General features: G+C 35.8%; 2 protein-coding genes across 5 annotated transcripts in view; both read left to right on the top strand.

Annotated features, from left to right (window-relative positions):
* Window positions 1-14,521, top strand: part of rols (rolling pebbles) — a 57,913-nt gene extending 43,392 nt beyond the window's left edge. For 3 of the 4 annotated variants that reach the window (XM_066390958.1, XM_066390981.1, XM_066390974.1), the window contains 12 exons: window positions 2,356-2,538; window positions 6,617-6,771; window positions 7,539-7,761; window positions 8,164-8,268; window positions 8,752-8,979; window positions 9,036-9,275; window positions 10,068-11,987; window positions 12,254-12,520; window positions 12,576-12,719; window positions 12,789-12,996; window positions 13,470-13,665; window positions 13,719-14,521. In XM_066390958.1, the coding sequence (XP_066247055.1) occupies window positions 2,356-2,538; window positions 6,617-6,771; window positions 7,539-7,761; window positions 8,164-8,268; window positions 8,752-8,979; window positions 9,036-9,275; window positions 10,068-11,987; window positions 12,254-12,520; window positions 12,576-12,719; window positions 12,789-12,996; window positions 13,470-13,665; window positions 13,719-14,003 (4,154 nt within the window). In that variant the 3' untranslated portion in view covers window positions 14,004-14,521. The remainder of the gene's footprint in view (window positions 1-2,355; window positions 2,539-6,616; window positions 6,772-7,538; window positions 7,762-8,163; window positions 8,269-8,751; window positions 8,980-9,035; window positions 9,276-10,067; window positions 11,988-12,253; window positions 12,521-12,575; window positions 12,720-12,788; window positions 12,997-13,469; window positions 13,666-13,718) is intronic. The other variant, XM_066390966.1, reaches the window with a different exon arrangement.
* A 3,730-nt stretch (window positions 14,522-18,251) lies between these two features.
* Window positions 18,252-21,476, top strand: part of LOC136409538 (uncharacterized) — a 33,819-nt gene continuing 30,594 nt past the window's right edge. Inside the window, exon 1 of the mRNA XM_066391123.1 lies at window positions 18,252-18,564. Coding sequence (XP_066247220.1) covers window positions 18,551-18,564 — 14 coding nt within the window. The 5' untranslated portion in view covers window positions 18,252-18,550. The remainder of the gene's footprint in view (window positions 18,565-21,476) is intronic.

Genomic DNA, 21,476 nt, shown 5'->3' with positions numbered 1-21,476 from the left:
AAAAATTTGAAGTGGCTGAAAGCTCAATAAGGGGTGGTTTAGGGGTTGGTCACCCTTAAAATTATATGAATCTTTCTAACCCTAACCAAATTAACAACTAAGGTTTATCAATATGATAGTAAATTTAATTTCATATCTTTTTGTACTCTTGCACATTTTTCGAGAAGTCATTTGTTATTGAGAAAAAAAATGTTTTGTGATTTGTTGTCAAAACTAATCAAATCGAGCACAACGAAAATATATTCCTCAAAAACTAAAAGGTCGTGCTCCAATTTGGTGTCAAAACTAATCAAATCGAACAAAAACAGTACTTTTACAATAGTAAACTATGAACTTAATCATAGCTCGTCAATATTCTTATTTAGAAAGATTTTGCAAACGATAACTAACACGTGGTCTCATTATTAATAAATATTAAATAAAATTTATTCAAAATTTAACGAAATTTGAAACAAATTATTACTAAAATAAAATAAACACTAAAGATATTCTTCAAAATGGCTATCATTTTCTTTTACACACAAATGCACCCTTCTGCTCGATTTGATTAGTTTTGACACCAAATCACAAAACATTTTTTTTCTCAATAACGAATGATTTCTCGAAAAATGTGCAAGAGTACAAAAAGATATTAAATTAAATTTACTATCATATTGATAAACCTTTGTGGTTAATTTGGTTAGGGTTAGAAAGATTCATATAATTTTAAGGGTGACCAACCCCTAAACCACCCCTTATTGAGCTTTCAGCCACTTCAAATTTTTAACAAATAAAGACGTCAATAAAACAAAAATATTTCCTAAATATGATTATTCTAGGTTAAGCCTTTCCTGAGATCTCGAATTTTTTCAAATTTTTTTATTCATTTTCTGAAGCCGATATCTCAGCAACCGCAGACCTCAGAAAAAAACTTCATATAAAAAATCGACATGTTTTGAGGTCCTCTACACGCACCTGTTCTGTGTCGGTTGCGTTACGAATCACCCTGTATATATATAATTACATTAAAAAAAAAATTACATTTAAAAATCGAAAGTTGAAGTCATTTTTAGTTAAACCGAAAGTGCTAGATAAACGTCATTAAAGTCAATCAATCGACTCTATTCTCATATAGTATTATAGCTTCCCTCCAAATTTCAACTTTCTAAGTTTAAAAGTAAAAAAGTTATAAGGGCGAGCCACCTTGAATCACCTGGCATATATTATATTTCAGCGATTTTTTTGTACAATGAAGTCTGTTTTGACATGTAAAGAAACTAATGAAGTACCTCAGTCAGTCGAACCTTTCGAAAAAAATTCTACTCTGTAATTTGGCTTTAGGTCCAAGACTTGTTCATTAAAACTTTTTGTAATTGCTTGATCTTTAACGGGCATAATGCCAAATGAATCTATTTTTTCCTGCTGAATTTCATGTAATTAATCGCTGAAAGACAGGTCCGAAACTCGAACTTTTAACTACTCAAAATTGCCCATACTCGATCGGCCGTAGCGTTGGAACCAGTCACATAAATTATCGGAGATACTTCTGCGATTTTCTGTAGGATGAAGTGTACTTTAACACATAAGAAAACCAGAGGAGAGCCTCATTCAGTTGTATCTTTCGAAAATAAATCCAACTCTTTAATTCAGTTTTAATTGCAATGTTTGTCCATTAAATCTTCTTATACTTGCTTGATCTTTAGCAGGAACATTTGGAAATAAATCTAGATTTTTTCTGCCGAGATTCATGTAATTAATCGCTGAACAACAGGGCCGGAACTCGAACTTTTAACTATTTAAAATCACCCGTACTCGATTGGCCGTAACGTTGGTACCAAGTTACATAAATTTCCGGGGATATTTCTGATATTACTGCTGCCATTTTTCCGTCGACAGTTTATGTTCCTGCCCGTTTTTTTAAAGCCGAATAAAAGTAACAAGGCCATAAATTTCACGCAACTGTTGGTAGGCATGTTTCAATTGATACAAGTAGAAACCATAAAATAAGAGTTCCTGTTACTTTTAATGCTCTTTAGCCCACAATAAAGCCGCTTAAGTGCCTGCCTAGATGGCTAATTATCCCGAAATTTATCGAACAAAAGTCACCACAACATCCTCGGTTTTTTAGGTTGGTGAAAGTCCTCCATGTGAGCAATAATCGCAATGAAATGGCCGGTTTACAGTTCATTATAAAAGTGATTCTGTTTGGGATAATCAGCAACTTAAATCCTGCGTAATGTCAGAGCGATTTAAAGAAGCACTTCCAAGAAGATTGCTACCTGAAGTCACCACATCGGTGATTTACTACCAGAGCCACCCAATTAAATAAAAATGCTTTATGATGATTCAGCACTGAATAATAATTATTACTTTCAGACTTGGCAGCCATTCGCAGACTCCTGGACTCAGAAACCTCCACAGGAACGTGCCCGAGCTGCGAAATGCCCTTTGACAAGGGCAAGAAAAGGCGCTTGATCGACACTTGCGGACACGAAAGATGCTATTCCTGCCTGTTCACCAACGAAGTATGCCCTTTATGCTCCCTAAACAGCGCTGAAGGTCAGTAGACAATAACACTAATAATTAACATTGCACTTACGTAATTCTAAAACCGGCAAAACCAACGATCTAGAACAACTGGACGTAACGTTGTTATTTATACTTGTGAGTCCCTTCCTTTGTGGGAAATGAGGTACTAAACTATGGCGGCGAAAGCGGAGAGAATGATCGCTTACACAGTGCGTCTCTGGAGATAAAATGACGTCAAAGAGGCGCTAGTACATGCCGACCTCCTACTCACACGGGACCAATTTTAGTGGTTATTTGTTATGTCCAATTCTTCTAGGTCGTTGGACAACGTGAAGCTGTAAATTGCCCCATTAAATGCATAATAACCTTGGTCTCCATTTTATTCTTGATTCATATTAATTATTCACATCATGCCGCAGGAATAATTGTATATTCCTGTCTGACAGCAAGTCAATCAACTGCGCATTTTTTTATCCGACAGTGTGATATATGCACCCTAATGCCTATGTAATGCCCAGCTAGTATTACAGTTCTTAATTCAGTACATGTCTGATCTGTATGGTACGCTGATGAACCTGACGATGTTTTGACAAATTGAATAGGTTTTTAAATAGAATTAACTAAAGACCCCTAGATCAATGCACTAGCAACTTAACTTGGAAAATAATCTCCATAACACCATGAAATTAACCAACATTCTGTCTTTATTTCAACATGCATATTATCCTCTTGGTAAAGTTGTCAAGACTTTGATCTTTTAGCCTTATGACCATTAGTTTGAAAAAAATAAGGTACGCCACTGATTGGTGCCACATGTCACCAATTGTTTTTGACGACCTTAAAACCAGTAACGTGGCAAAGTGGATTTGCATATTTCTATTTGACAGATTTCAAAATTTCTAAACCTGAATAAGTTTTTAGGAAAGTTTATATGTCTGAAAATGTATGCTGCGTTACTAATTTTAATGAAATTTGATGGTGGTAAATGTCTATTATACATTAGCAACTCCTTTTTTTTTTCAAATTTAAAAGCGTAGGAGACTAGGTTTCCAGCAAGCTATAGATAAAATTTCAAATTTTTAAAATCAATTTTTATTTCTAAAGCGTCGCGTTCTAAGAAGCCTTGCTACGGCACTGAATTTAATAGAATATGACAGTTATAAGTGTTTATTCTACCCAGGGGCGTAGCAAGATAAATTTCTAACTTGTTTTATACAATTGAAAATTTTGTTTAAAACAAACTAGAAATTTTAAAAGCCAGTTTTTCTAAGTTTGGCTTCAAGACGGCGTAATAAGATATTGAATTTAATGTAACATAATGGTTGTAACTGTCAACTATAATATATACAAAAATATTTCACAGTTTGAATGATTTAAATCCAGAGCCGACACAAACAGGATTAAGAATTTTTTAAATTATTTCAAATACTGAAGTTTTTTAAAAAACTAATGGGCGTGAAAATGACTTGCTACGCCACTGATTTCTATGGATATTCTATGATATCTGAATGTCGCTGCAATGTCAAAAAAATACGAGATAATTGGATTAAAATCAGAGATGCACTAAAGTGGTGTGTTTGAGATAACTATTTAAATTACTTTCAAAAACACGAGTTTTTAGGAGAATTTAGAAAAAAGTGCTCTCCTACATTGATTTTCTGAGGATTGCATGTGTTTATTTTGTTCCGAAAAACTGGCTACTTGACTGACTTAAAATCGGTGCAGTGTTTGATGGGGTTTACGAGATGCCACACAAAATCGAAGCAAATTCGAAAATTTGATTGACACTAACCCTGAATAGCTATAAAAATCAATTACAGATAGGAAAATGTATACTGAGATTATCATGAAAACGGGGACATGCCAGAGAGGGACTTAGAAGGATGTTGACGTTCTTGAAATCGCTGTTTGTAGACATTCCACATTTGAAAAGGGCATTCCACCAGACTATATGGAATGTACCCCATGAAAGATAAATTGTAGTAAGAAAAAATTGCACTTTGCTATCCTAAAGTCCAGAGGCGCGCAAAACACGTGGAAAACCATGTCAAGCTCCTTATATAAAATTTGGAAGTCCCTCTCTAGTATGCCCCTGTTTTTTTATTTTACAGTGCGATTGATTTAATTACTGTACGAATATTCATGACTGGAACTGTTTTTCATAATTATACTCTGACGAAACAGTGACGTTCAGTGTCATTTGTCTATTGTCGAAAATGGCACTCCCCGTCATTGTTTATATACCGGACGTAATTTCTATAAGAATCAGTTATAATCAGAAAAATACCACGATTAGAAAGAACAGAGGCGTGTCAAACCACATTTTTCAAATGTTATACTTAGAAAAATGTTTAAACTCTTTACGCCATTGCTTATAAGGAATAATACATGTAAAACTTAGCTATAATCAGAAATAGTTGCATTTGGTTATTTGGAAATTATGCACAGCTGTATTTCAAGCATAAATTTAGAGGAAAACTGCGACATTTCCCACAACGAATGTTACCATTTCCGGCCATTCAAGCCCAAGAAAGTTCCCACCGCTCTTTTCCCATAGTAAAAATGAATTACAAAGCCTATTTATTTGCCTAAAGAATTCATTCTGTTTGCACCTCTTGGATGTAAAGGAATCGTTATCATGTAAGTGGACCAATTGCTGATAACCCCATTTTGAATTTAGGAAAATCCGGAAATAATCACTGATAATAATAATTCTCACAAGTTGAGACACAAAGTGATGCAGCCTTTCACTATCATTTTGCATATTCTCACGCCGTTTTCTGTGTTATTAGATAAAGTGCCACTCATTCTGTTCAACAATAATTGATCAGATTGACCTCACACTTTCTTCACTGTGAATATAACAAAGACATAAATCCTAGAAAACTATCTTTTACTGGGTATATTCTAGATAAATGTTCTAATATACAGTAATCTACAAATATGCAAAAAAGACCCCAAATACGCCTATTTCTGAGGTCAAACCAATTTAGTACGTAGAATGTTACGATTTCCCTATTAATAACCTAATATAGTTCTTAATGGTAGTTAATCCATGGACAACGCGTTTTTTCAAAGCTTTGTCGTAGCATAATGAATTACACAAAATTAAACTTATAAAGCAAATTGTAAATAGAAGGCGGAACAGAGAGTCGAACAAGTAACAAGCCTTTAAAATTTCCACATTTTTCGAGCTGAGTGGCTGCTACATCAAAACTGACAATGGAAATAGTTTTTCTAGGATAAAATAGCTGAAAATTAGTACCATGCCGAGAAGTTTATCTTAAAAAATATCGAAGTTCCGATTTTTAGAAATTTTAATTATTTTTCGAACTGTATAACAGTTAGATCAAAACTGACACTGGCAATCGCTTTTACGAACTCACAATTTTTCAAAAATTCGAATTTTCAAACCAAAAGGCTAGTGTGTTAAATAGAAAATCGAAAATCCCTAACAGTTCACAAAATTTCTCCAAGCTGAAATCATGAATCAAAAACTGATTAAGGAAGCATTTTAATTTAGGTTTTGAATAAATTACCTTTTTTAGTAATTTGAAAATTTGCTTACTGACAGACACTAACTTCCCTTATTGAACACCCAAAATGGGACTGTGCCACCTACACGAAAGGGAAGACTAAACAATAATAAGCCTCAACTATGGACTTCTAGCTAAATAAACTTCACAAGTTTTCACACGTTTCTAGGCCTTCAGAATAATCGCTTGAAGAAACTACAAAAAAATGTCCAAAAATTATTTAACAATGTAAGAACTTTTCAAAAACTGTTTCTGGAGACAAGTTGCCTGGATATGTAGGTGATATACACGATTTTTCCTAACACTAACAACAATTTATTATTCAATTGTTGCTGCTAATAAACAGGGTAAAAGCGAAACAACATTGTCCCTACCGGATATGTATATGTATATGAAAATAGATTTGAGCTTGGAACGTGACTGCAAAAATGTTTACATGGGGCATATAGGCGAGCACTTAATTGTTTTACCAGCTGCGTTCGAAAATGTACTTTTGATACCACTTTTGCTTGAACATATTTTTCTACTTCTTTAGATTTAGATTAACTAACGATTAAAACGTCTTATTCCAGACGGTCCAAGCCTAACAGACCTGAAATGCAACGGTTTCAGGGGTTCAGAAATCACCCTTTATGGAGATGCCCCTACGCTGCAGATCGAAAACGTCGATAAACAACAATCTAGGACGAAAGTGAAGACAAATGGACATTTCACCAACCTCATGAAGGTACGATCGAAACCTTGCTATAATTTGGTACATCAAGACCAAACAATTATTCTTTAATAATTTTGTTTGTTTCCCACGAGAAAACGAACACATGTGCTGTAGAATAATAATCGCCAGTCGTGGCCGTAATAAATGAGCTTGAAGATTAAATCATTGTTTGTTTGAATCGTAGAAGTCGAATAAAATGGAGGCGAGATGTGTATTATTGGGATTTTTTGGAATTTTCTACAAACTCTTTATATTACTCAGAAACCTGATCTCTCTCCACCTTCATGACGCAATATATTTTGATGTTTATCGCCGCACTTTTATCGGTTGATTTGAGCAATAACCGGCCCGTATATCAATAATTAACCTTATTCACTTAGCATTCTTTAAAAGTGCATTATACAAAAATGCGAAACATCAGGGAAAGCGTAATTTGTGCAGTAAAAACGGCTGTTTTGCAAATTGAGTCGGTGACTTTTAACGTCCATAAAAAATCAACCTTGTCTCAACCGATAATTACCAGCAGATTTTATTAGTTGTTGCTGAGGAGGAATTCGGTATTGATATTAATTTCCTTTACTCCCCAAATGAGGTTAATGGACCAGAAAATAAGTAATGTTCAATCGCTTTATCTGTTCATCGATCTTCGGTCTTACCTGGTAATTACCGTTAAAATTCTTATTCACAGTAACATCTGCAATTCGCCGATTTTAATTTCGTTCGGGTTAATCAATAGCCACTTTTTTTTTCTCCGCCAATAAAATTTAATGGGTTTCCAGAGCCGGAGCGACAAGTCCCCCCATCGGACTGCCCCTGGACACCCCGAAAACCTCCCCAAAACCCGTCCCAGCAACTTCAGACCGAGAGCGGATCATGGGGTGATGACGCAGAGCTGCCCTACCCCGCCTCAATCCCGCAGGAAATTTTTTCTGAGCCCCAAAGTAATCAGAAGTCCCTTTGTCAGCAAAAATTGGAGGCAACAGACGGATGGAGCCATGTCAGGTTAGATTTATATCATTCAGAAAGGAATAAGTAATTATTTTTGTGAACTGTAGCATCAATGAGCAATTCGGTGACTTCAGAGTCGAAACACTGGCCCAGTGTGGTATTGGGGAAAATTCGGTCCCTGTGGAATGCCGGAACCAGCAGCGACAGGGCCGGATTAAATCAACTTATAGCATCAGGCAGGGCCTAATTCTCTGTGTTGATTTTTTTTCTTTTTAACCTCCCTATTTGCTTCTCAATAATTCTCAAAGAAGCACCGTTGAGTGATAGTCTGGCATGGTTGACACCAACAACTTAGTAGATTTTTTTTGTTAATCCGGCATGTTAATTTTTTGTTTTTTATGCATTATGTATTGTTTTAATGCAGAAATTTTGGCGCTAATGGGATTTATATTTCAGATGATGAGGCATCAATAAAGTCCCCATCAGTCAAAAAAACTTCAGACAACGATATGTACATGCGTTTAGGGCTTTTACTTGGAGATGGAGCTAGAAGAAGTAAAGGTAAGTACTAAATCACTTCTGAAAATTGCCAAAACTTTGAATATCTCAAAACTTCCTAAAGAAAGAGATTTGAGAAGATTCATTAAAAACTGTCTAAAATACCTGTAAAATTTCTTTTAACCGAAATCATTTCTTAAAAACAAACAGAAATTTATACTTTCGGTTCTGAATTTTGAAATTGGATAGAGAATATTTTTGGTTTCTTCACAAACATACTACCAATTTTATTTTTCAAAATCTGCCTTTTATGGACTCATCTTTTTCTCTTTTCTCAGATAAATAATTTTCGATTTGAAGTTAATCCTAAACTATTCCTGTTTTCTGTATTTTCGCAACCTTTAAAATTTGGCCAAATATGGCTAGATCCGGATCTGTCTCCATGTTTGCTTTTAGACTCAAGGAGGGTCAACATTGGGTTACTTTTAATCAACCTGATCCTCGAATTTTCTTGTTATTTAAAACTCAAGTACTCAATTATTTAAGGAGGACCATCCTACAACCTCGAATCCTGCTCATCCCTAGCAAGCTACGAAACCTCAGCCATGATGTCCACCAACACCAGTCCAGTGTCAACCCTTACGGGTAGCTCAGATCAAGACCCCCATCGAACCAACCCCAGTTCAGACAGTGTCGCCTCCCTTATGTCCATGTCCATGTCTGGACAAAGCAATTGCAGTTCCAGCCCTGTTAGCAGACGACACAGTGTTACTGGTAAGTTATCCTCAACATCGAGAAATTTCCATTAATAAAATGAGAAATTGTTGCAGCTTCTCAACCTGGTCAAATCGAAGATCTCAACATGTTCAAAAATAGAAGAACGTGTGTGCGAAGATCAGCCAGAGGGGGCATAGCTCTGAAGGGAGCTGTTGATCCGAAGATTCGGTTTGCTCAATATCGGACCCCGCAGCTAACACTGAAGCCTCTATTTTTTGAGGTGCCCCTCCAGGAGCCTGATCCTCTTTTTCTGGGGAGACATTGGCTTATCAAGCAAATGGATGAGGTTATTGGTAAGTCAGATTTTTAATGATATACAATAGGGTAAGTGAGGTCTTTGCGAGTAAATAAAGTAAGAAGTGAGAGGTGTCGTTTAATTTTATTCTTTCTCCGTTTTAGTGATGTGGAAAAATCTACGCCACTGTTTAGCACCAAATTATGTTAATTACTTGTATAAGGAAAGAATTGGATTAATTTTTGAGTAAGGTGTCAGTGGCGTAGACCTTGTTCTCTGAGACTTTTTATTAAAATTCTTTCTTTGAATTCAGTCGCAAGGAAGCTCGTGGACTCGAAAAATCTACAGCAGTTTTAGTTGGAAATCATATTCTTTCTTTACTATAAAGAAGAAATTATACTAATTTTTAGTAAAATTTCAACAGCGTAAACTATTTTCTTTGAATGTTAATATTTTTTTCAAATGCTTTATTTGAATTTGGTCCCATGAAAGCTGTTGGACCAGACGGATTTGCATCACCGTTTACTTCAAAATCATGTTTAAAAAAAAACTCATAATAAAGAACGAGTAGGAGTCATTTCCAGTAAAAATTCATTGCCGTGGGATATTTTCTCTGAGAGTTTAGAGGTATCTTTAAGTGTTTTATGTGACTTCAATCGCATAAAATGTACACCACTGTTCAGTATTAAATCACTTTAAATATATTTTGACTATATCAAAGGAATTTTTCAAATATGTAAAAATATACTATTTGAAAAACACGACTTCTAGATACTTAGAATTTGCAATTGACCCTATTTACCCTATTTTCCCCTATCTAATATGCGGCATTAAAGAGCCATTTTTGCAGAATCATCTAGCCCTGGAATACTAGTGACAGGCAGTCCTGGAACTGGGAAAACCGCCCTTATTCTCCAACTAGTCGAATATAGTTGTTTCGGAAGAAGAAAAGAGCCAGTTTACCAATCCATACATTCCCCTGACAGATCAAGAAGTCCTCCTTCGATAGACTTAGTATCGGAAAAAATTAGAGAATTGGCAAGCAGCATTGTAGCCTACCATTTTTGCCAAGCGGACAATAACAACACCTGTCTAGTCCCGGATTTCATCCACTCTATAGCCGCCCAATTATGTCAAGCTCCACAATTGGTCGCTTATCGAGAATACCTCCTCAATGAGCCCACCCTGCAGAACGTTCTCTCCCTCAAAGAGTGCATAACTAATCCCGATGCAGCTTTTACTGCTGGGATTTTGGAACCTTTAGCCTCCTTAAGGAGGGTGGGCAAGATTGAAAGTGTCAACTGCAGCATATTGGTGGATGCTTTGTGTGATGCAGAATACCATAGGCCTGATCACGGGGATACCATCACTACATTCCTGCAGAAGCACGTACCAAATTTTCCTTCTTGGTTGAAGGTGGTGGCTACAGTGAGGACAAATTTGCAAGAGCTGACGAAGCAATTTCCTTTTACCAGAATTAGTTTGGATGCTTTGAATAATGAAAATATACAGAAGGATATTTTGGGGTACATCAATTTTAGGCTGCAAAACAGTCCTAGTATTCAAAGCAATGTGACGTTGTCTCATAATGGGAAATTGGAGAGCGGGAGCGTGTCTCAACACAAATTTTCCCAGCATTTGCTGAGCCTCTCTCAGGGATCTTTTCTCTTTTCAAAGTTAACTTTGGATCTTCTAGAAAGAGGGCAGTTAGTGGCCAAATCATCAGGATACAAAGTTTTACCAGTAACATTATCTCAGATCTATTTACTCCACTTTAACCTAAGATTCCCGACTATACGCTCTTTCGAGAAAGTCTCTCACATTCTCAGTGTCTGCCTCGCAGCTCTCTATCCTCTCACTTTATTGGAGATATTCTACTCCGTCAACTCTTTATTAACCGACAATTCAATCCCCTGGAAAGAATTTCTGCAGCGCTTTAAACTGCTCTCAGGATTTTTAGTCAAACGTCTGGATAACACGTACATGTTCTTCCACCCCTCCTTCAGGGAGTGGCTTATCAGGAGGGACGAAAATGAAGCCACAAGATTCCTCTGCGATCTTCGATCCGGACATGCAGGAATCGCCTTCCGGCTATCCAGAGTTCAGGCCCCATTAGACGCAGAAAAAACCCTGGAATTGGGCCATCACATCCTCAAAGCTCATGTCTATAGAAATATGACGTTTACAACGTTGGGATCCCGGGATTTGCAGGCCTATTGGGTTACTGAGAGTTCTGAGAACGTTTCTGCTTCAATTTCACACTTGAGGAACATTTATAGCCCCAATGTTAAAGTCTCTAGGCTGCTCCTGCTTGCAGGAGCCAGCCCCAACCATATCACAGACTTCCTGGGCAAAGCTCCAGTTCTTTGCATGTTTTCCAATGAAGGAAACGTCCCAATGGTCTCACTTCTCTTGGAATTTGGAGCCGATGTAGAACTCTCAAACAACCAAGGTCAAACAGCCTTGTCCATGGCTTCTTCCAAAGGTCATTGCGACGTTGTCAGACAGCTGATAGCAGCAGGTGCCAGTCCTGGACACGCAGATTCTGTGGGTTACTGTGCGCTAGTGCACGCCGCCAGAAATGGTTGTTTGAATGTTGTGGGGTACCTCCTGGCCTGTGATTGGATATTGAAGAATGAAAATGACGTGGAGCTTGCTGAGGCTGCTCAACAAGCACTTATTGCTGCTGCTGGTCAAGGACATACGGAGATAGTGGAGTATCTGCTGGATATGGCGGAAGTCACAGCTGACATGGCCGATTCAATAACTGGTGAGTGCACTTCTTCACTTTCACAGTAGGGATAAATAATTTCTTTGCTTTCGGGGTAGATATTTAAAGCTTGGTCGAAATTTCCATCAGTTTATTTAGTATTTTATTGTATTTCAGCGTCTAAGTTCAAGTTAGCCATCAAGTCGACTTTGATGGCTAATTTTACGCGAAAACCTTCATAACTTCTTCACTTTGTAGAACTAAAATTCTGAATATTAACTTGATCTGCTCTATTCTTTTAATCCCCGTTTTCTTTCGTGTTTCAGGTGAAACTGCCCTTACCGTAGCAGCAGCCAATGGATGCCATACAGTGTGTTCAGCTCTCTTAAGCCGGGGAGCCAGTATTTGCGTGAAAAACAGAAAAGATGTTACACCATTGTTAATAGCAGTCAAAGAAGGACATTGGGCAGTAGCAGAAAGACTAATTCAGAACCATGCAGCCATTGAACAAACTGATGAATCTGGCAGGACTCCTTTGATGCTAGCAGCTTCCGAGGGCCACTTGGGAGTTATCGATTTGCTCTTAGATAAAGGTAAGTGCTTTCATAGGAAAATTGGAAATTATATCCTAATCAAAAGGGTTTCTAGGATCTGATGTCAACATGGAAGACAAGGAAGGTTTAACTCCTTTATGTTGGGCGTGTCTAAGGGGGAAAATCCAGGCTGCCCAGAGCCTCGTGGAGAGGGGAGCTGGTATTAACCACAACGACAAGACTGGAAGGACTCCTTTAGGTACCTATAATTATTCTGGTTTATGATTTTATTTCAGAAGTGAGTTAATAATTATTTCTTCTTTCCTAGACTTGGCAGCTTATAATGGAAATCCAACGCTAGTTCAGTTTCTCCTGGATAGAGGTGCAGTGATAGAACATGTAGACATAAACGGAATGAGGCCTCTGGACAGAGCAATTGGATGCAAAAACATACAAGTGGTTCAATGTTTCTTAAAAAAAGGGGCCAAGTTGGGGCCGGCCACTTGGGCCATGGCAGCAGGCAAACCCGATATAATGTAAGTAGGAAGCTTAAGTCAATGATTTTGGTATTGGTTTAATTAGTATTCAATTAGAGAAGCGGTTTTTATGGACCAAATGGCGAAGGAAAACCTTTCCACGAATTTCACATTAATCAGCGGGATTTGGGAAAATTTTAGTGTGGAGTTGTTCCTTCGTCATATTGACCAGAAATCTTATTGACCGTATTATTTTTCTAATACACGAGTTTTAACACTGGCTAACCACACAGGCGTATATATGAGAAACTTAGGCCAATAAAAATCAACAAAAATGGATACAGACTTTTCTTTATAGTTAAAAAAACTCTACCGTCTCATTAAGGAATTTACTCCTATTATTTTTATCCAGTTTTGTGAAATACAGTGAAAATTATTCGAAAAATTTCCAACCTGACTAGAGAATATTAATCAATGTCTTTTAATGCAGTTTTCTAGACAAGAATCCTTATTTAACCCTCTATTCTTTGCAGGCTAATTCTCCTCAACAAGCTCCTGGAAGACGGAAATGTTTTATACAGAAAGAGCCGCCTTAAAGAAGCAGCACATAGGTATCAATACGCTCTGAAAAAATTCCCTACAGACGACCAAGGAGAACACAACCAAGCCTTCCATCAACTGCAAATTAACTTCCTTTTAAACTTTTCTAGATGCAAAAGGAAGCTTAATGTAAGATCGTTGAAAAAATTTTAATAAAATTACTTAAAAATCTCTGAAAACAGGAACCAGAAGAAGCAATTGAACTGGCGAATGAAGCCGTCGCAATGAAGCCAGAGTCCTATGAAGCATTCTACGCATTGGCCAAAGCAAGATTAGACTTGAAAGAGTATGACTGTGCCCTTAGAGACGTCCAGGAAGCGCAAAAATTAGCTCCAAGCCACAATGTTGAGGTCAGAAAGGTTCTTTCCTACCTCCAAGAGGAGATTGTCAATAAGATGTCTCCAGGAAATCGAATGATGATGCACAGGACTTATGCAATTTCCGTGGATACTTTGCATCATCAGTAGTTATTTGTGTGGACAAGACTGACTTAATTTTTACTGTGAATATTATGTACTTTTTGTATATATTTAGCTGCGAGTTATAACTTATTTCTACATCAGTTGTTATCTGTCTATTAATTTAATCATTCCTTGGGAGTTTTTAGTTCGTGTTGTGTTATAAGTAATAGGCATACTCGCATTTTTTAAGATTATCTTTATATCATTTGATATTGGCAATTTTCTGCAATAGTAAGTTAAATAATAAAGATATAACTGTAAAGTTCCTGTTAATTGCATAATTGAAAGTTCCAAAATACCTATCTGTGATGAGCAAGTTTTAACGAGTTTAGCAGGAACTTTACGAAGTTTAGTACACTTTTCTTGCCCATCACTTGATAAGCTCAGTATTTAACTAATTTATTTTGTTGGCAGTCAAACTGCATTTAAAGTGTGTGACGATATATTTTGTATTTATTGAAATTTGTAACGTTTTCACTGAGTCTGTTATTTGATACGAATAGAGAAATGCTTTTTGAGAATTACTTTTCAAATTACTTTATTTGAAATCCCCGAAAACAAATTTAAATTTTGAGTTTAAATTTAACTGTGCTCTCATTGAGAATACGCCATCATTTCAAGACCTTAAAGTCATGAGTATTTGTTTCCGTGCGAGCAATGGTGTTTATGGACAAAATAGTGAAAGACCTGTATCATGAGGTTTACTTACACAAGGAAAACCTGAAAAGACAAATATCAATAATAGCTAACTATATTACAATTTTTCTAGGAATCCATGCATTGCTTTGGGGAAACCAAATCACTGAATTAATGCTGTTTTATGAACTAAATATTTGTTCATGTTACCTCAAATTCTCCTTCAGAGAACCAAGGCTTACATGAGAAAAATATTGAGAAAACATAAATTTACAAAAAGCATTCCGAGTTGCTATGTAGTATCAGTTTTAAAAAATCCAGCATTCCTTTAAGGAGTCGGCAACAACGAGTTTAGTGCGTTTTTATAATTCTCGCCTTATTTACATCAAATTGGGACATTAATTCAGTTTAACAACGTACTTTGAAGTATCTATGCCAATGGTTTTATTGCAAATTTTGTATCTGAAATTTCCGCTTGTTAATCTTCATATTGATATTCAAATTAATAGTAACGTAAGGGTATTTTGACAAATAGGAAGTCGACATAAAAATAGGTCATCCTTACATGTAAGTAAGTAACAATATTACATAAACAGAAAATGTTAATATTTCTGAAGAATCCCAAACGCTCTTTGAAAGAATCTACGCCAATGATTTTAATCTTGTCGTATCCAAACGTAATATGAGTAAATCTAGTTTGCTGCCCGGAATTTCCTTGGCATTAATACATTTACTAACTTTGATTCCAGGAATTTCAACATCTCTCTATATAATATTTAGCATACTTTGTTTGGTACGCCTCTTCATACGCGATCAACATGATTATGTTCACAAATCAGACGTTATATCTCAGTAATAGATAAAGAAAAAACAATTACGCTAACCCAAACTCGATTTACTAAAGTCAATAGTCTCTCGACAGACCTCCTTTAAATCACCTTGTGCACACAAATAATCAACGCTCATGTATTTAATCGAAGGACTTTCCAATCACCCTCGGGGTGCATCTAATTTAATTTCAGAGAACTGTTTGGCATTCAAAACACTCCTTTCCTCAGAAATTTCTGGATAGAGCTCACTTGAACTGCATATCGATTGCTGTTTCAGGATAAGGCCAATTTGAGAGACAAATATATTTTAGAGTATCTTCTTGAAGGAAACCTTTGGTGAGGCCTCATCAAAGCACAAGCCTTTGAATATTAATATGTAATTACTTGAAAGAAGAATTCGGATGATCCCATTAAGGGAGGTGCTGCGCTACGTCCCTTTGGATGCGGAGATTAGATTAGCTTCATGCTCAAGATAAGGGCATATTTTAGGTCAAGTTTGTTGTGTTATGTAGGCGTCCAAAGGGTGTTATAGGAGGGTCGGACAATTTCTGAAATTAATGGATTTCCAGGGATGTCGCAGCGAAAGCCGCAGTAAACACACCGAGCTCGAAGTAAAACAATTTATAATCCTTGGTGCTTCATTGTTTCTTGTATAGAATTTAACCTGGAAAGAATTGTTCAAAATTCGATATATCAGTCATGTTACTTAATATTTAGATACATATATATTTTGTTATTTCTTGACAGAGTGGTGAAAATGAAGTTTTAAGATATTATTTAATACCACATAAAAGCCGTAGCCCTATCTCAGAGCTAACAGTCCAATTCCTGTTATGATTCTTCACAAGCTACTGAAAATGCTTCGTTCAAATATTTTTCAGCTTTCCTATTCTCTACAATTTAATATCACCCCTTTTTAATACCTATTCCCTTTTGCCGCAAATTCTCATATCACAGACTACATAATATATTACAAACATTATTTGTTATGGTATTAAATACCATATTTTATAATTTACTAATGGTCAATATTGCAGCCGAATCTGCAATTTAAATTAAAATTAAATACCTTCGGGGTTATGATTCGTAATTATTATTATTTGCAGGGATTTATTAAGTACTGTAAATTTAATAATTAACACCGAACCTTGACAGAGCTTTGCCCGGGAGACATCTTATCCCCTAGACCCTCAAAAATCAGCATTAATTTTTTATCTTCTACTTGGATCCTCCCCTTGAATAACGAATGGGGTAAGGAGCAACAGGGCGTCATAAAAAGGGTCTTTCCTTATCTAGCCTCTAAATATTTACCGAAAAGGGTGAGGTGAGATTTCTGCGCCAACATGTTCATAATCAAAGTCTTGAATTCAGTTGAAATTATTCATCTTTACTAATTAATCTTCGTTACGGGAAATCAATGCACTGGCAGTAACTTTGTTTCTCTAGCCTTAATTAGAATTGATAAGAAAATTATCAACATCTACCAGGTCTAAATTAACTTCCTATGGAGATATAAAATTTAATCTTCTTAAGATTTTTTTAGACATACATAAGTGAGTTTATTCTAAAAATAATTTTTTAATTTCCTGAAAGTTCACTTTAAAGTTTTGTGCTGGATGTGGAAAAATGTTTCCAATAAGAAAGCTTTAAACTTTGCCAGAACAATGTTGAGAAGTTTATTCCAATTGTGCAACTTCTTTTATTTTGCTGAGTCGGGGTAGAAGCGTTGGCAGTTAGAAAAAGTCAAAATTTAAGTGGTCGACACGTAAGAGTAGATACGCTGCTGACTATAAAATGGAGTTCCCTGAAAATTGGAGAAGATGCATTTGAGACTCGAATAACAGAACCGAACACGTGACATAACCATAATATAATTTACCATCCAGAATCAGCAACAAATATTAAAAAATACGGCCACAGTAAAAAGAGAAAACAGTCGAAATATAGTAAGGTAAAATCGTCTTTTATCACTCAAAATTGTAAAAATTCATAGAGACTTTGACAAACAAAATATTGTTTTATAAGGATATGGAAAACTCATATAAGTTTTTTAACAAAATTATTAACGCATTGAAAGAACTAAAAAAATTCGTAGTTCATCACTCAAAATTTTGAAACTCGAAAACTCTAAGAAATGAAGTACGCCACCGACATTAATGAATACTGGAAGTTTATTATTATTAACGTAATATAAAAAATTCAGGATTGCATCAAAAGCGCTTGAAAGTCCCATTCAAATTTCGTAGAAATTATAAAAATCGCAGTACACCTTACGAAAATATTTTGTTTTTCTTGTCAGAATGGTGAAAGTATACCTTTTGCAGATGTTATTTATTACTTAACAATGATGGCGCCATCTAGAAGCCACTAATACGAGTTTCCATTATAATTATTGACAAACTGCTGATGACAAACTGTCGAAAACTATTATTGAATTTCTTCCCTGACCCTTTTTTGAAACCTATTCCCTTTTATCACACCTTCGATTAATCCCTTTTTCCTAAGAGCTGGCTAATTCTCTAATAAACCAAATTAAATCAACTAAAAAAGGGGATTATTAAACCTCATTTTCCTCTCGCGGCTTTTGTTACAGCTGCAGCTGGCAATTGTATAACTTATCCGGCATCTCCGGTTAACAATTAGGCTACATTTAAAGGGTCCCACGCCGGAGGAGCGACAAAGAGCGACGCGAAAATGGCGGTTGCGCAATATCAAAGGCGAAAGAGAGAGAGAGATGGAGATTTTACCTGTAGAGTTCAGCAGCGGCGGCAGGAGGCGGTAAACGGCTGCCATTTGAAACCTGCGGTCAGGTGTACATGGGGGCCCGAACCGCCTAGTCCGGTCCGTTTAGTTCTTCACGTATTCGCAACCAAAACCCGATGTTTGTATCGGCAACGGCAACCAGACAACTGCTCATTTACTGCCTATAATTCATGTAAAATTGAGTCGAAAGTTTGAAATTTCATTGGTGCGTGCTCAACTTTGGAGACAAATGCCTTAATATGCAGTAAAGTTGCATTTTTTGTTCGGTGGTGATTGTGGAGAATGAGTGGATACGTTCAGTGAAGCCCTGGGAGCTCAGTCATCATGCATAAAGAAAGGTCAGTTTTTGAATGGACACAGGATTTCCGCTTTAATTATGCAATGGAAAACGTTGTACCCTAAAAAAAGCTTTTTCCACGTCTCTATTGAATAACACAACGAATCCTAAAAAGAATACTGTTAACTGTTAGCAGCATTTCAAAGAAACCCGTCCATCTGGCGCGAATATTTGTGTTCCATCTGTGAAGTACCGTCAAACACAAAGAGTGTACTCTGTGTTTCTAAAGTAAATTTATGCATTACCCCAAAGGGGCTTGAGCGAATTTAATTGAGGCAATCTAGGGCGGCTTATTACAGCTAATGGCCTAGACAATATCCATCTCTGATTAGTTTCCTGGACAGAGTTCCCTGGAGCAGGTCCGGGGGTAATTTACCTCCTGTTTTCATCGTACTGTTCGTTCCCATTCACCTTAGGGTTATGAGTGCGAACCAAAATAATGGCTTTATTATTCATATTTGGAGATTGTCATCGATGTAATATAGCTATACAAAAGAAAGGGAAGAAACGTTGATTATGTAACGAGGGGAAGAGGCGAGGAAGTCTTCTCAAAATCGCAATTAACAAGCCAATCCGAATTGCTTTACCACTGAACCCTTAAATTTACGTTGCGTATACACGGTGTCCAGAAATGACGTTGAAATATTTTGGAAGGTGATTCTAGATATTGAAATAATAAAAAAAGTTCTTATAAACATACCCCAAAAGTTGCTTCTTCAAGGGGTTAAAACCCCTCACAGGTGGAACTCTGAAGATGGTTTTCTTGCAATATTTTCGAAACAGTTTACACTAGAACTAAGAAATTCGGGACACTGTAATAAGTTACAAAGGAAAAATGTTTTTTGTTAATAATTGTTAATAAATGCAAATTTTAGTCTGGGGGTGACATACAGGAGGTCTCTTTCGTAAATGTTGCCCTAATTTTTTAATTATGACATTTTTTAATTTTTGAAATCAAACTATTGAATCTAAAATATTTTTAAGTATTATTATCTTATAATAATAATAATTATTATTATTTTATTATTATTTATCATCTTATTTCATCTCATTGGGATAGACCGTTTTTCAGAAAAATGAGTTCTTATAAACTGATGCACGATTACATAAACATCGAAATCTATGAAGAAAAAAATAAGAGGATGTGTTGAGATAAATGAAGGCCATTTTCAACATTCGTTATGAATAAGTGATAAATCTTTAATAATATCAGTCTTGTTATTGCTGGCTAATAAAAAAATATTTCTATTGCAAGGAGGCCTATCATTTTATAAAGTTTGTTAAGATATATTTCGATGTTCATGTCGGTCATAAAACCCATTTTTCTAGAAAACCATCTACCCTAATTTCGGGAGATGAAATAAGAGGACCTTTTTTACTTAAAAATATTTGCGATTCAATAATTTTATTTCCAAAATAAGAAATATCACAAACAAAAAAATTAGGACACCATTTACGTAAGAGACCCCCTGTATGTGACGTCCCTGACAAAAATCTGCAATTATTAACACAAAAAAGTTTTCCCATTCCAACTCATTACCATATACGGAATTTCATAATTTTAGTGCAAACCGTTTCGAATATATTGCGAAAAAATCATCTTCAGAATTTCTCCTTTAAGGGGTTTTAGGCCCTGTAAGAAGCAATTTTTAGGGTATATTTATAAGAACTTTTTTTATAATTTTAGTCTCTAAAATCAACTCCCAAAATATTTCAATATTATTTCCTAATATCCTGTATATGCCCATCATCTAATATACAAAATGTTTCAAGTAAAAAAGTTATCTTATTGAAGTATGAGAGGGTAGCCCGTAAACTCTCTTTTAAATTTATGAACAGTTCATATAGATAAGATTATCTCTCAGCCCTTTTGACAAAATATACTGGGAAAGACGTTAGAAATTTGAGTATTGAATCGCCATATTTAGCCACTCTCACCAAAATTCATTGGCGTAAACGATCTATTTGAGCATCTACAATTTTTCAAAATGTTGTGTTCTCTAAAATTTAGTTTATATATGTGTCACCAAATGAGGTTCGCCTACGCTACTGTGACTTATCCAAGTAAGCTGGCAATTCTAGTATTAATGTACTATACTTAAATAATTACCCATCCCGTAGTTCATTGATACAGAAAGTCTATTTCTGTAGCTATAATTTTTCAAAAGTTTGTTTTATTTGAGAGAACAGATACTTTGAGACGTGTTATGAAGAAAGGGCCTCTATATCATTGTTTTTGGCCAATCCAATCGCAAATTTAAATATGGATGCATCCTGTTTATGTGATTTATCGCATAACATATATTTTTATAAAATGTTCTAAAAGTGGCTTGCGGATAATCAAACGCAATCCCCGCACGCCACTGGTACTTTACCAATTAAGTTGCAAATTGCAGAGCTTTTACAGTATATCTTGAGAATCGGTAACAGCGAAATTCATTAGTGTAGAAGAACCATTTGAGGACACAATTTTTCAAATCTTTAATTTATTGGAGATTCTTTCATAATTCTCATAAAATGACGACTACACGCCACTGTTTTTTGTCCAATCACGTCACAAAATTTACTCTTTCTGTGCTATATCTTGGAAAATACTCTCTCTAAAAATCATTGGTGTAGAAACTCTATTTGTTTAGTTACCATTTTTCGAAATTTCGTTACAAAATTTTTCCCTCTGAATTTTGAAGCAAGAATAGAGTAAGTTCTGCTGTTTATTTTAACATCAAAAGCGACAAATACCTGAATTTTCAAACCACAAAACTCTTTCTCTATACATTCAAGTTTCTTGAACCATCACATCATTGCTCTTAACAATAGATAAAGACCTACGCTGTAGCCCGTCGAAGACCTAACAGTTTGCGCAAACCGTGCTCACGACTTCCCTGTTCTCCTCTATCATTTCCTGCATCTTTA

Source organism: Euwallacea similis, chromosome 1 (genome assembly GCF_039881205.1).
Source record: "Euwallacea similis isolate ESF13 chromosome 1, ESF131.1, whole genome shotgun sequence".
In the NCBI taxonomy this organism is placed as follows: Eukaryota; Metazoa; Arthropoda; class Insecta; order Coleoptera; family Curculionidae; genus Euwallacea; species Euwallacea similis.
The sequence above is the reverse complement of the archived record's forward strand: the minus strand, read 5'-3'. Positions and strand labels throughout refer to the sequence as shown.